Raw genomic sequence first — 14861 nt, 5'->3', positions numbered from 1 at the left:
ATGACTCACTGTGTAACATTGGTGTATGTGGGCTTGAATCACACAAACACGTTTGATTAGTGTGTTAAAAGGAGAATTGTGGGGATATCAATAAATCAACCTAGTTCTCTTCCCTTTGCACCTCTTATTAGTTGTTCTAGGAAGAAGCAAACTGTTGGTGTAATGGTAACATTAGTCACGAGCAGACACATTTCTGTTTCCCCCATTACAGCTCGCACGCTCCTTCGTTCTTTTCCTGACTTTGTTTCGCTCTTTCTTTCGTACCTTCTCTTTGCCCTTCCCAGCTTTTTTTTTTTTTTTTTTCTGCCTAGCTCCATGCTGTTCCTTTTATTTTGTCCCTGCTGAGAGATGACTGGAATTTCTCATCAGACTGAGAGGGTCATTTGAACTTTCTCGTCTTCTCTTCCTGCCCTCATTATTTCCACTCTCGTTCTCCAGACTCCGCACTATTTCTCTTCCCTCCCTTTTCTGACGCTCTGCACCGGTTTCTTTGGCATCCCACTCGAGTGTGTGAGCCAAGGGAAGGCAGTGCTCTCGTGGGACTCGCATAACTATCTCTCTCTCTCGTGCATGCACAGTTTTGTTTTGTTTTTTTCTCTCTCTCTCTCTTTCTCTTCTCTGAGGCTCACTCTGAAGCATGCAGGACACTTTGCTCCAGTCTGCAGTAGAGAAGGGGCCTAATTTTGCTCCCTTGGCTAATGAGCTTAGCCCATGCTGAGCAGCTTTTAGACCTGCAGGTTGTTGTTATTGCGGGCACCGGTTAGTCCACATTGGTTGGTGAGAGGAGCCAGAGCAGAGGAGTGAATCTGAGAAGAGGTGTAGTGCAGCAAAAGCTTGAGCACTCCTCTGTTTGCCTGTCAGGACCACCACTGCTTATGCTGGTACTGCGGCTGGGACATCTTTCTCTCTCCCCCTCCCTCCCTCTATCCTGCTTCTCTCTAATACTACCTGACTCGCCTCTCCCTCCCTCTCTGCCTGTCCCGGAGCACTGACGGAGTACTTTTGTAGTTGCATCACTTCTCGGTCAGCTGTTCTGTCTTCCCGTGTCTTTCACTTCTTTTCTGTCTTAAACTCTCACCTGACTCTGTTGCCAAAATGTACCGGAATCCATGGATCTCGAATTACCTGAGTCACGTCAAGTTCTGCAGCCAAGGTAAGTGCAGTGACTTAGGGCTCTGCAGCTCAGATTTTGTAGCTCAGGCAGTGAGCTTGGGGACAGGTTACTCTGGTTTGGGCTGTTGGGACTCTAAGCTCGTAGAAGTTGGCAGGCAACAAACCGCAGACTCCCTTCCTCTCTGCTCACTGTCCTGCTTTCCAGCCAGCTGTCCTTGCACTGCAGCTGTAGCCTCCAAGGACACTATGTAAAGATGAGGGATTCTTAATACTGCAGGGGGCTGTTTTATGTAGGAAGCTATTTCAAGGCTCCATACCTACTTGGACGTTTGAAAAAGTAGTTTTATGGATGTGTTGTGAAGGCGTATATGGTTTTGCACTGAATTAAACAAAATTTACTGACTTTGGATTTGGGTCATTAGGAGTATTCAGTAGGTTTTTCTTTTTTTCAGTCTAGATACAGAGATAGATATGGAGAAATAGAGATGGATATAGAGAGATGGACACAGAGATGCTGTGTCATAAGAGAGCAGTGAATAGCTGAGCTCAGTAAGCTGTTAAAGACGGTCTCCATGTGCAGGGAAAAGGAGAACCTGGTAATCAGGACAAAGTAACTATTTTTAAGCAAGACATGGGGTGTTGCAGAAATATCTACTTTCAACATATTTTTGTACTTGACACAATTTATTTGACTAAATGTTTTCACTACACATGTCCTTCATTTATAACAGCGAATTGTCAGAGAAGCTAGTAGTGTCTGATCTGTCAGTATTGTCATTTATAAAAGTTGAAAAATGAAAGGGTCATTGCATAGGTTGACCAACAGAGGGCACACTGCAACTTCACTGCTGGCAAAAACTTTGTTAAAATTTTTGCTTCAGAACTTGAGTTTCTTGTTTAAGGTCAGCTCTTTCAGACAAAATTTGTGAACTGGACAAGAACAGCATTCAGTGAAAAGCCAGCAAATACATCGCAAAACGCCATTTCAAAACGACAACCTCCTTAAAACAGGACCTTCTTGCTGCGCGGCAACAGTGCTAACCACCTGCTGTCAATCATTAATCAACAATTTTGAATTCGAAAGGTTTGAATAGAACGCAAAGCTTGGTCTAGTGCTCTAAATGACCCAATTATTCATGGCTTTGTAATATATAAATGTCATATTGTGTATATCAGAAGCACTGGCTGACGTCCTGACAGGTACAAACATGTGAGAAGTACTGACATGTTTGTACCTGTCAGTACTCGGCATTAGAGACAATGTGGCATCACAGATTAATATTATCAGTGTTGAGGTCTACGTTACAGTTTTTGCATTATTTCCTTCACCCCTGTTTATACACCCACTGATTGGCCACTAGTTGATACCTGTGTTTGTCTGAATGCATCTCATTATATTTTCTAACTGACACCTGAGTGTTTAGATCTGCTTGTCTGTGTTAAGATGGATGTGAATCTGCAGCAGGTGGCCCTCAGTGTCAGGCTTTTATGTGAGCATACAGAATAGTCTTGTGTTGTTCGGAGGAGGATGTGCTTTGAAGCTTGTTTGAGGAGTTTAGGTTGTAGAAGTACGCTTTCATTCAGACTTTGCAGCTGAACTGCTTTTATAACCATTAATACTAGTGTTTAAGACCTAATTGGCTTATTGTGGCATCCCTGTGCTTAGAACACTGTTTGGTAGCAGTGGCCTCACCTAATTTCTGTCTCTCCATCTGTTTTTTTTTTTTTTTTTTTTTTCCCCCCCCCCCCCTCAATGCCTTAATTCTTAAGCTCCTGTTAGTGTGGAGGCTTTAGTTGCAGCTTGAGCCTCCCAGCACACAGAATCGGTGGGCAACTGGAAAATTGGTGGGGGGTGCTGAGACTTAAATGTCAGGCACTTCAGGTGTGATGTAATTCATACAGATAAAGGGTGGTTACTTTTGGGCCTGCTGTAATCCCAGGAATCAAAGTTAATCCTGGATCGTAAATTAGACGTATGGTCAGCCACTGATGCCTCTTTGGCTGCCACACTGGGTGTATTGTGGGTTAAGACATGGAGCTTTAGCCTCATGTTACTGTCAAGTTTATCAGAGCCTTTCCAAAGTTAACTTAGCTTCTTTGTTAACAGACAGTGTTATACAACAACCTTTGATACCATCACATAAAAGGCTTGTACACTTCAGAACCTCAATGACACTCCACTGAATCGTGAAATGATTTTATCCTCATGTTTTATCTGCATCAAGCTGCCTTTACAGCGTCGTCGACACACACGGGGCACAGTGCTGAGGAATTCCTGGCGTATTCCCTTGCGGCTATAGCAGCCATAGTGTTTCTGTAGATTACAGCCAGCATCAAAGGCTGTGGGACATCTGTGATCTTTGTGGAGGTTTTTATGCCTGTGTCTGGAATGACGAATGAATTGAGGCCCTTTCTGGGAACCGTGGGGATGGTGGTGGAGGGTGGTGTCACTCCTGATGGACCACATGCCACGGCATATAGAGTATATGAGGTGTAAAAGGAGTACAGGTCTGGTTTGTGAAGAATTAAGTCTGAGACTTCACAATAGCATAAGACGGCTGCCCCCAAGGGTAAGAAGGCGTGGGTTATTTTTTGCAAAAGCAGCTAGTTAAACTTTACATCTGGTTTTGTTTCACACTATAATTTAAATGGAAATTAAGATATTTTTCAGTTTTGTTATTCCTAAACATTTAAATCCACTGACCACTTACATTATAGACATCTGAAAAGCATGAATGATGCCAAGAACAATTGGGGTAAGGTGGACGAGTACTGAAACCGGTGTGCTTCATAACACGCGCACGCACACACTTTCATATCTTAGTGAGGACATCTAATTGGCAATGCTTACTCTAGCCATGAAAAATTAATGTCTAACCCTTACCTTATACCTAACCATAACCCAACTGTAGCCCTGGCACTAAAACCACATTTTGAGCCTCAAAAATGCCTTCGAACAAGCCTGATTATTATTATTTTTTTATTATTATTTCTTATCCAAATGTTAGTAAATTAACTCCTTTATTCTCATGTATTTCCAGTTTACTCATTAAATTAACAGCATTAAACATCTTTAGATTTCATCAGACTTCACCTCCTTTAACCTGGCATTCATGGCTCCATGTGGGTATCACAGTACAGAAAGATGAAATGGCGATGCAATATTGTGGATGTTTTTAAAGTAATCTTGTGGTTGCTGTGGCCGTGGTAGTCTGTATTAAAACACCCAACAATTTGTATCAATTTAGTATGGTTATGTAAAAGATAGCATTAGTTGTGGAGAAAGGGTAAATGATCACTTTCTTTCTTTCTTTATGCTTCTTGAACAAGCAGTGGGATATAAGACACACGTTGGCTTTTTACCAGTAACAAAGGTTTCGATTTCACTTAAATTACGAGGAGTTGTAATTGTTAGCTCTGGATAAATGTTGTCTTTCACTTCACCTCAATTGTCTCCAACATGGCTATTAGCTGTGGTCTGTGGAGCTCAACAAAGCCTTCACTTATTGAAGAGTTTTGGAACCTAACTGTGACAGTTGAGCCCAACACAGTCACATGTTTAGTTTGGCATCTGGACCAGAGCTGGAAGGCTGCCCTCCAGTACAGCAGTCTAATATTCAACACTACTTGTTTAAAGAAGGCTACATTTGTAAAGTCATCCACATGTTAAGTGATACTGCTTCGTGTATCATCAATATCGCGTATTGCTTTGTAGCTGACGTTTGGTCAATAGTGGTCATTCCATTGTGTAGAAAACTCTCTATTGCATTTATTTATAGCTTTAACTCAAAGTTGTGAGAAGCTTAATTCAGGACTGTCTCATTTTCTATTGCTAATGGAAATCTCAACAACTGTAATTTAAAAAATACTAGGTGCAAACCAAATAAACATATACAAGATGAATTAGACATATAGCTAAGCTTTAAAAAAAAAAATACTGTTTGAAAGGAGAAAACCACCGAACACGAATGCCTTACCGTTTCAAGTGTGAAGCACGGTGGAGGGAGCATCGTAGTCACGAGGGAGCAATGGATTCAGCTTTTTATAGGAGAAAACCAGGATATCAGTTCTAGATCTGAATCTCGGGGAAAAAATGGAATGATGAAAACACTTTGACCCAAAGAGCACAACTAAATTAAGAAAAAAAATGGCCTAGTCCTGACCTTAATCTGTCTGAGATGATATCACAGAAATATCAAGAAATGATAGCTTCCTCAACCTTTTGCTGGTCTCAAAAATTAGATGTTCAAAAGTCTGTTACTGCCAAAGATTAAGTTGCAATTAAGCTTGTATAAAATCTAAACTTCATCTATGTGTGATCAGTAAAGAGACTTTATACCTGCTTGAATGATGTTGACTTAATCTTTTTGACTCTGGTCAAAAGAAAACGCAGTCAACTCTGAATAAGATTATCATTCAAGGCTCACTGTGTTTCAGCAGCCCTATTCCATCCAGCTGAAACAATACTCAACTACCCCTAAACCCATACCCGCACACCACCTTCTCCAAATAGGCCTCCTTTCTTCTCAAATGTCTCAGATGATGTTTTGCTTAAGTAGGAGGGATTGAAAGCATCAACCCAAACATCTTTAACAGGGACTAACAGATCTGGAATGGGGAAGGGAGGGGCGGGGGTTAGTTTGGGGTGGGTAGCCACTGGGGAGATGTTAGGGGTTTGGGTGGAGCAGTGGGCAAGTTTAATGGGGTGGGGGGATTTGACCTTGAGGTGATCTCGGAGGGGATGGAAGTAGGACCACATGTTTCTCCCAAAATTGCACAGCTCTGGCTACTCAGAGGTCCAAGTGCAGCCAGAACCGCACGTTTGAGGTTTAGAGCAAATAGCAAGCATAGATGTTCCCTACAGGGATGTGTTGCACAACTTGGGTTTCTCATGAGACTGTTGTGATGTTTAATACCCACTAATGCCCCATTTTGGTGGGATGGGGGGGTACTGAGGCTGTATGTCTCTGTAGGCAGGTGTTTATACCACATTGTTCCCGTGTTTACCGACTTGATTTTTCTTCCTAATACACACCAGACTGTAGAAAGTTGGATTGTGTATGTAATTAGGTTTTATCATACATTATGCTTCTGATGGCTGAGGAAACTATCTGTGCTCTCTGTATTCCTGGAGGGTGCAGTGTAGAAATGCTACCCAGTGACAATGATCCCATCTGCACTGCAACTTTGATGTGTGGTGAAACTGCACTGTACACAGGCCGTCAAACGCTCTGATGTATGATCTCATACACAACACATAGACTGATGCTTAAGAAGGAGACGGTGTGTCTGAATATAAATGCAACAATGGTGTGTGTGTGTGTGTGTGTGTGTGTGTGAACTAACATAGACTACTTATTGTGCGATATGATTCAGTGGGACAGGTAGATTGTTTTCCACATTGTTCGTTTTCTCTGTGGAAGGCCTCTTAATTAATGTGGTCCTGTGCCAAGGAGCTGCAGAGAGAGCTGCTTCACGTTAACATGCCTACGCTGCTCTGATCATCTGTTCATCTGAAGACACAACCCCGGGTTCAAAGTGAAATTAATGGACCGTGGAACATGAATAAATGTTACTCTTTTCTTCTGTCCACAGGAATTGGGAGTGAGAACCCCATTAAACTAAGCAATCCCAGATTGCTACAGAAGAGAGCATTGAGGTAAGATGTGCAAAAAGACCTTTAAAAAGTAAAGGTGCTACTTAGAAATGTAGCAAACAGGCATCATGCTCCTGCAGGGGAGCTCAAATCCATGACTGATAGTGTTTCCTTGTGTTTGTGTCAGGTATGTCATGTGTTTCGGATCATTGTAATGCTGAACACTGAAGCCATTTCTAATCAAACACCTAGTACTTCATGGTGGATGAAATTCCTTTGTCCAACAAGCACTGGTTGAAATCCAGCCACAAACCATGACAGACTCTGAGTTTTATAGGTAGCTGTATCGATACTGTTGTACTTCTTCCATACTGACAAAGATTTTGACCTAAAATTTCAAATTTGTATTCATCAGTTGGCGCAGGTTTTCAATCCAGTCCTTGTATAGTTTGGCATACCTCAGCCTTTCCTTCCTGTTTCCCTTCCTTAAGAGCGTTTTTTTGACAGCCATGCCTGAGGTTTCACTGAACAGTGAAGTGGATCAACCAAAGGGCCAGATGCATCGCTCAGGTCCTGTTTTAGGTCTTTGCTGAATTTATTTTCTTTTTTCTTGTTTTTAAAGGGCATACCAACGCCATGCTAGGATATGTCACGTGTTCAGCTAATAGCTCTCACCTTGTTCCTGCAAAAATGCTATTTTATGCTTGTGCTATCTTGAACATTTTCATAGATTCAGGTCACGAAATTAAAAAGAATGATGTGTTTTTGCCACAGGCTAATGGTAACAAATTGTCTAAATAAATAATTAAAGCTCGTTCTTTAAGTTGTCTGTTATCTAGACCCAACACTGGTTATCCCTTAAGTTGGGTCCCATTTTATGCTCTAATGATTCTTAGGTCAGTGTTAAATGGCTCAAACAAGCGTTCCTTTGCGATGGTCATGTAGAAGGACTGGGCTGAAAATGAGTGAAAAAGCAAACCAAAGTGCAAAGAAACACTTTAAAAGCCTCGAGAAAGAGTGAAGAATTTAGCTGAAGGCACAGTGCTGTATGCAGAGTAGTTACTTTGAATACTGCAGAATTGCTGATGGTAATGCACAGTGAACTGTAAGAGTTGCACCTTGTCCGTTATCAGGGGTTCCTCTCATTACAAATCCAGCACCGTAAGTCAACCTCACAACCGGGATAATCTTTTTCCTTTTTCCATGTTTTGTTTGCTTACTCTTCCCATGCTATACAATAAAGAATAGGAACAATGACATTGCACAACACTGCTTTACTTGTTCATCAATACACGCACTTGCTGATACAGACTGCTGCACATAAACAAAGTGGCTCTGGCTCTCTTGGAGACGTTATTTTCTTTTCATTCTAGAACTAAGAAGCAACCTTCGCAGTGGTCTCTCCCGTGTCCCTCTCCTCTCTTTTCTCTCTCTTTCTATGATCAGAGCTCCACATATAAACACCTGTGTTCTCTTCCTCATACATGAATCACATTAAAAAATATTCTCTTTAATGTAAATTTCTTTATTAAGACAGTACTTCAGATGGGTGAGGAACTAACTTGTGCTCAATAATGTTGTTGGCTGTTTGTCAAATACACCATCAGGCCTCCTTATTAACACTCTAATCTGTGAAGTTTCCTTCACTACACTTATAAGACTGTTGGGCACATCGATGCCCAAAATCTGGGTGTTGTTTTGTTTTGTTTTGAAAGCACTTTGCATGCATGGTGAACATATCTAAAGATGAAGAAGTAGTGATGAAAAGAGATGTTCCTGTGTTGTGATGAGAAAGGATCCACCATGCACGCGTGTATCAGGGTGTTCACAACTCCGTGGTTTCTGTCCCTTACAGCAGCCACAGAGTTCAAGCGAGTTGGGTTTTCCCAGTTCTTGACTGTTTCCTCACAGCAGTAATCTGCTGCCAGCTCTTTTATAGCTATATTGCAAATTTGTGGTTTTGAATCAAATCCATAAATGACTTCAATATGTTGTTTTGGGGGTTTTTTTTTTGTTTTTTTTGAGAGACAGAGAAATTTGCTGCATATCTGCGAGGCTCGGGGTGTTAACGGGTCAGAAATGTCTAATATCTAGATGAATATTTGGAGATGGAGAAGTTGATGAAATTTACAGTCTCACTTCCAAATGCACAGTTCGGATGATTAATTGCATACTTTTGTAGCTTCATCCGCAATCCACTGACTGATTAGATTCTTGACCACCTCTCAAACCGACCACGCTTCTAGCAAATAGTTCAGTGATTTGTGTTTGATCAAATTCAGATTGATTCAGTGAGCCCCTCACAACTGCTTACAATGTAAACAAATCCAGTTTCCCACAGCTCAGCCCTGTTTCAATAAGAGTTGGTATTTTTTCTGCACCCCTCAGCTTCCAGAAAGAATTCTCCTGTGACGAAAAGGACGACCCAGCCAAAAGCGCCAAGGATATAGATGTTAGTCTCTTGGCCAATCTCCCCAAAGGTGAGTGAAGTGATTTTTATTTATTCATTTATTTATTTATTTTTTACTTTTTTTTATTATTTCTTGCTGAAAATGACTCTGACGTTGTCAACGTTCCCACAGTTTTTCAGAGTTGCTGTTGTGTAACAGCAGCTTGTTTGCCAGGTTGGAATTAAGTCAACATTTGTGTAAAACCAGTTTTTCTACAAGGCCCAGCTTTGCAAAATGTTATGTATGAACTGCTGTTATTATGCTGCACTTGTTTTCTTGACAGGGTTTATTTAATGTAAGTTCCAATAAAGATCCTGTAGTGGTTCACACTGGAATGTACACATAAGTTTGAAGACGCTTTTGATTAGCTGTTTATAAACTGACTCATGTATAAACTCTGTGGACTTTTGTAACATAGTAAGTAATCAAATCAAAAGTAAACATTTTGAATATGATTTTTGATTTTTCTTCATTCACTAGAGAATACGTGTTGAATATTTGAAATATACCTTTTCTTAAAAATAAAGTACAGAGAAACGGCAGTGATCCTGGATTAGAGGAGCAGAAGTGGGTGGATGGATCCATCTTTTTATGTTGTGACAAATAATTACAATAATTACAATCAGCTGTTTCTTTGGTGAACCCATCACTCCACAGATCAGCTTCATCCTACTCTGCAGTTCTTACAATACAATGCTCTGCATTGACAAAGTCAAAACTATGTTTTTTCTTTTTTTTTATGTAAATAAATGAAAGGCAGACGTTTTTGCCTTGGCTGAAGTATCTCTGAAGTGAAATGGTGAAATGTCAGAAGCTTTCCTGAGAACAATCCTTGAAACTTGGCAAACCTTTGTTTTGGAGGTTTCTGCCATTCTGCTCCATTAGATGGGGATCATTGGTGTTTGGTAATTGTTGTTGCTATAGATTCTGGTAAGATTTTAAATAACCAAAGTCTGGGCAGCCAGATTTAGGTGCTTCCCAGCTTTTATCGTTGATGGGTTGAGAATTTTTTCCCCCCCTTTAGAAATTTTCCTGTTTTTGTGCCTTGTTGCAATCCTGTCTTATAAGATGCAGACGATCCTGTTGGTTTTTATGCTGACATTGACTTGTGTAGTCTATATATAGACGGGTGGGTGTGCTTTTGTAATTTCATTGATTCATGGGTGGACTCAAACCAGCTTGGACCACTGATAGAAGTAAGACGCATCCGAGTTCATAAGGGCTCTTAAACCAGTGGTCTCAGGAGGGTTTATTCATGGGTTTTTTTTTCTGGGTTTTTTTGTTTTGTTTTGTTTTTTAAATAACATAAATTGTAAGTTGGTTTTGTGAGATTTTGTGTCGATTAGTGGAAAATAGTATTTTGGAAATGATTCAGAAACATTAAACATATAACATCAATGATTTAATCAAACTAACATTTTATGATAATATGTATATGTGAGCTCAGTGGTATGTGTTCATATTACAGATTACCAAAGCATGTCTACAAATATTTCCTGTGAGCCAAAATCTATCCAAAATTTGTCATCTTAGACCAATTAAACATTTAATTAGATCTGCTTATTCTGTACTGATTTTATTGCTTATTTATTTATTTTTGTTAAGTCTCTGAATTGAGGAAACTATTTGAGGGCATTACCACAAGCACAAGTGACTTGGAAATGAACAGGTGAGATAATGATGCATCTATAAATATGCTACAGTAATAAAGATAATACTACATAGGATAATAATGTGTAAAGATGACTCTTCCCTTTCTTTCTGTGCTTAGAAAGGAGCGCATTGCTCGGCGCTTGGAGGGTATAGAGGGTGAAGTACATCCGTCTCTGCTGCCTACCTTGGTGGCCAACCGGCTTCTGGAGGAGGACACTCCACGATACACTAGGGCCTCTGACCCCTGTGCTGGTGAGACAAGAACAGTACTACAGACTATCGTGTCTCTTTCTACACAACAAAGACATGACTTGTTTATTCTTGCACCAGTTACCGTTCAGCGTTATGGCATGGAGGGATTTGAAAGCCCAGAAATGCAGTTGATGGCTCCAGAGCGCCAGTCCAGAGCTCGATGCAGGCCTGAGCCTCAGTCCTTCATCCACACTGAGCCAGTTCACATTTCGGGTCCGACCAAAGGTGTTCCTGAGTTGGAGTCCAAGGCTGAACGCATCGCCCGCTACAAGGCAGAGCGGCGCCGGCAGCTGGCCGAACGCTACGGCATCTCTTTGGATCAGGAACCCGACTTGGACCATCACTCCCGCTACCCCCGCTCTCACAAAGAGTCGGACTGCTCAGAGAGACGTAATAGAGGGGAGCTGGTGGGAGAGGAAGGCAGAGATATCACCCTAAGTGCTTACACCAGTACCTTAGCTACTAGCCCAAGGGCAGGCCGTTCAGCTCCGCCACACGGCTACCCGGACCCAGGCTGTGATATTGGTCACACCAGGGTGGAGTTGTTCTCAGAGAGGGAGAGGCTGATGAACCTGGAGAATCAGCGCAGGGCCGCTCCGCCTGAGCCTCCATCCTCCTCTTCATACATGGATGTGACATCATCGTCCTCCTCTGCTAAGGTGCCTGCAAAAGACTACACAGTGACTGGCATACCACCCAGTTCACCCAAGCAAGGCAGGCACCCCTCCCTCTCCTCGCCTAAACATGGTGCGTCTCCTGGTGACCTATTCATTGAGCAGCAGGCCCAGAACGTCCTCAGCAGACAGGGGTGAGTGTTTTGATCTCATCTTTGTTTTTGTTGGGGGTAGATCTTTTTTTATTTTAATAAATCCATTTATACATAACAATGGTAAAATACACTTTTGCTAAAGTTTTTGGGGTACTTTAACTGTTTTTGTTTTTGAAAAAAGCAAAGATCAAATTTTATACCAAAGTGTGCAGTACTCCCTCTAACACAGCAACACTCTCAACACAACATGGAATAAAAAAGGTCAGACGTCACTGCATTTGCAGAAACATAGATGTATCCATGTTTTTCTGCTGGTAACTGAGACACCATTGTTAAATTGTAACAATGGTGTCACAACAAGATTAGCTTGTTGTGACTTGTGGAGGGAGGAAGACACATTGTTGTAGCAAACCGTTTTCTTTTTTTTAAGTTTGATTTGGTTGAAAATGGACAACCCTGAGTTTTCTACGTGACTCCAGATTTTTGAGGGGTTTCATATTTTACTTTATACATAAATTGTCCCTTGTTTCGGGAGGCTTTTTCTGCATTAAGCTCCCAAGATCCCCTTCACATACAAACATGGGGTTTGAACCAGAACCAGAACTTTAACAGCTGTTCACACTGCATTGTGTTTAAAGGATGGATCCATCTCTCCATCTATTTCTGTCACTGTTGCTCTGTTCGTTCCACATGTCCAAGGTCGTTCTCTTAGCAGGACTCTTGTTTGATACAAGGTCATGCAATCCGAGCTCGTCCTGGAACAGACCAGCTCCCATAGTCACCTACAACTGGGCAGATTGGTCTGCCTGTGCTGTTCTGTGCTGTATGTTTATTCTAGAGATTTCAGGTGGATGTCTTGAAGAACAAATTGGGGTATTTTTCAGATTCAGAGGATCTCTTACTAAGTTGTGGATAGTACTTTAGCATGTGCACCAAAATGATACACTGCATTTGCCTAAGGGGAGGAATGGATAACACTGTCGTTGTGAGTCCATCCTTTAATTGTATGTTTAAATGGTGGCTAAAAGGACAAAAATGACACCCGAATATTAAAACACCTGAGCTAGCAGCTCTTTAGAGGGGACGTACTAAGAGTTGTTTCAGCTCCACAACTGTTGGAAAAGAGAGAATCCGTGTATGCACCCCTGTTTCTTGCCCAACCCAGATCATGACCAGGCTCCAGCCCTGCACTGTTCCACTGCAAACAAACATATGAAGGTGCATTCCTTGCTTCTACATCCGTCCGGGACATTATTCCCAATCCATCTGTGTTCCCCTCTGCATCGCCCCCTCTTTCTTTTCCTCAGTTTCCCTCTCAGGTTTCAAAACTTGGCCAGGTTGTATGTGTGTCCATGGTGCAGGGAGGGTGTTGTGTTACTGGGCAGCTCAGTGTGACTCCACAGCTACATCTCTGACCCACAGCTGGGTCTGATCAAGACCAGTGAACCCTGAGGAGAAACAAGCAAATAGGAGTGTCTCCGCTCTCCTTTTTCATTGGATGTGTGGGAGACTAACATGAAATGCTACGTTTTAGCTCTTGTAGTGAAATGTTCAGAGCAACCCAAATGTCATCATTAGCAAAAGCTTGATGCACTTTTATTCCAGCACGATCATTTTCATCTCCTTTATCAGCATTGAAACTTTCTGGAACTGGTGACAGAAAATAATCAAAACAACAATTAACTGTAATGGTACTTATATAGTGCCTTTCCACAAAGTTGAGCACTCAAGCTCAACAAATGAGTTTCTACTGCAAGTCTCATGCATTCTGGACTTGGAAGAGCGTGGGATCAAGTGACCCTTCAGTTTGTAGACCCACTCTACCACCCAAGCCACAGCTCTGCAAACTAAGTGCAGAGCTGCACTGATTATCCACTAACAGTTTAGTTTAGTTTGTTATTTTTGTAGTAGTATCAAGTTGTAGTGTTTTCCTAAGTGCTGTACAATAAAGTGGATATCTTAAGGATTTTAACATCTTTGCTTCACAAATGGCGCTCGCTGCAGCAGTCCAACAGAATAGCCTCATCAAAGGTGTATAATCTACAATAAATCACAATACGTTTATACGCAGATGATAACTTATTATTCTTACAGAACCACAAGTGTCAGTACTGGAAGCTAGCAGTTTATTCAGTAGACTAAGGTTTCTAAATATTCAGTCAGCTGGTCAAAATTAATTCTGTTGCAACTATCGATTTGCTTAGGAGTTGAAATGTTTCCACACAGAGACATGAGGCTTGCTATAGTTGAGGAAGAGCCAAACTGATTGGTCCAGTCAGAAGACTATCTGTAATTTGTAATCTCCAGTTACTCAAGTAAAACATTTCTACCTCATGACCTGCGTCAGGTCTGTTTCCCCACTTGAATCCAAGGCTAACAGATATGACTTTGTGTTGTGTAGTGAGCTGTTAAATTCAGGTTCTTGTATCCCTAAAAAAGAGATTTGCTTCACAAACTGATTTTTGTTTCCTCCCTTCATTCTTCAGTTGATCTCTTAATGTATTTATAACTGATCAACATTTTTTCCAGTTCTGCTGAACTCTGATCTGTGCTTAGTGAAAAATTCACACTGTTTGCCTTTACTCAGCATCAGAGGGCCAGCATGACTCATCTGGCTCTGGTGGAGTGAGATGGCATTTCCCTTGAATATCTGCTTCTGCAGATAAAACCTCAGCTACAGAGGCGTACATTTAAAGAGCCCTCTCTCCAGATAGCATCAGTGTTATCAACAAATGAGTGTATCTATAGATAGCATCTATGTAATAAGATCTGATGTAATATAACTGCACTATCTGACCATTGGTCATAATTCAACAAGCCTTAAATATGAGACTTATTATTCATATTTTTACTGTGGCAATTAAATGTATCGTGTGGGAGTTAAACTTGTGTTCTTGGGATTGTGCTGATTGCTAAACTCAGTGTCTCTTCAGTCAGTCTTAATGTGAAGTCAGTGGAATGTGTAATATAGTTTTGTCTCGGCTTATATGCTTCAAGAAAAAGACCTCAACACTGAATTCAGACCCAA

The 14861-nt window shown here is 41.3% G+C and overlaps 1 protein-coding gene across 7 annotated transcripts in view; it reads left to right on the top strand.

Moving 5' to 3' along the window:
- The first annotated feature begins 522 nt into the window (after positions 1-522).
- Positions 523-14861, top strand: part of svila (supervillin a) — a 48964-nt gene continuing 34625 nt past the window's right edge. For 5 of the 7 annotated variants that reach the window (XM_082547627.1, XM_082547626.1, XM_082547630.1 and 2 more), the window contains exons 1-6: positions 523-1153; positions 6709-6772; positions 9098-9189; positions 10765-10828; positions 10931-11064; positions 11143-11872. In XM_082547627.1, the coding sequence (XP_082403753.1) occupies positions 1096-1153; positions 6709-6772; positions 9098-9189; positions 10765-10828; positions 10931-11064; positions 11143-11872 (1142 nt within the window). In that variant the 5' untranslated portion in view covers positions 523-1095. The remainder of the gene's footprint in view (positions 1154-6708; positions 6773-9097; positions 9190-10764; positions 10829-10930; positions 11065-11142; positions 11873-14861) is intronic. The other 2 variants (XM_082547629.1, XM_082547631.1) reach the window with 1 other exon arrangement.

This window comes from Aulonocara stuartgranti, assembly GCF_965226115.1.
Source record: "Aulonocara stuartgranti genome assembly, chromosome: 9".
Classification (NCBI taxonomy): Eukaryota; Metazoa; Chordata; class Actinopteri; order Cichliformes; family Cichlidae; genus Aulonocara; species Aulonocara stuartgranti.
The sequence above is the reverse complement of the archived record's forward strand: the minus strand, read 5'-3'. Positions and strand labels throughout refer to the sequence as shown.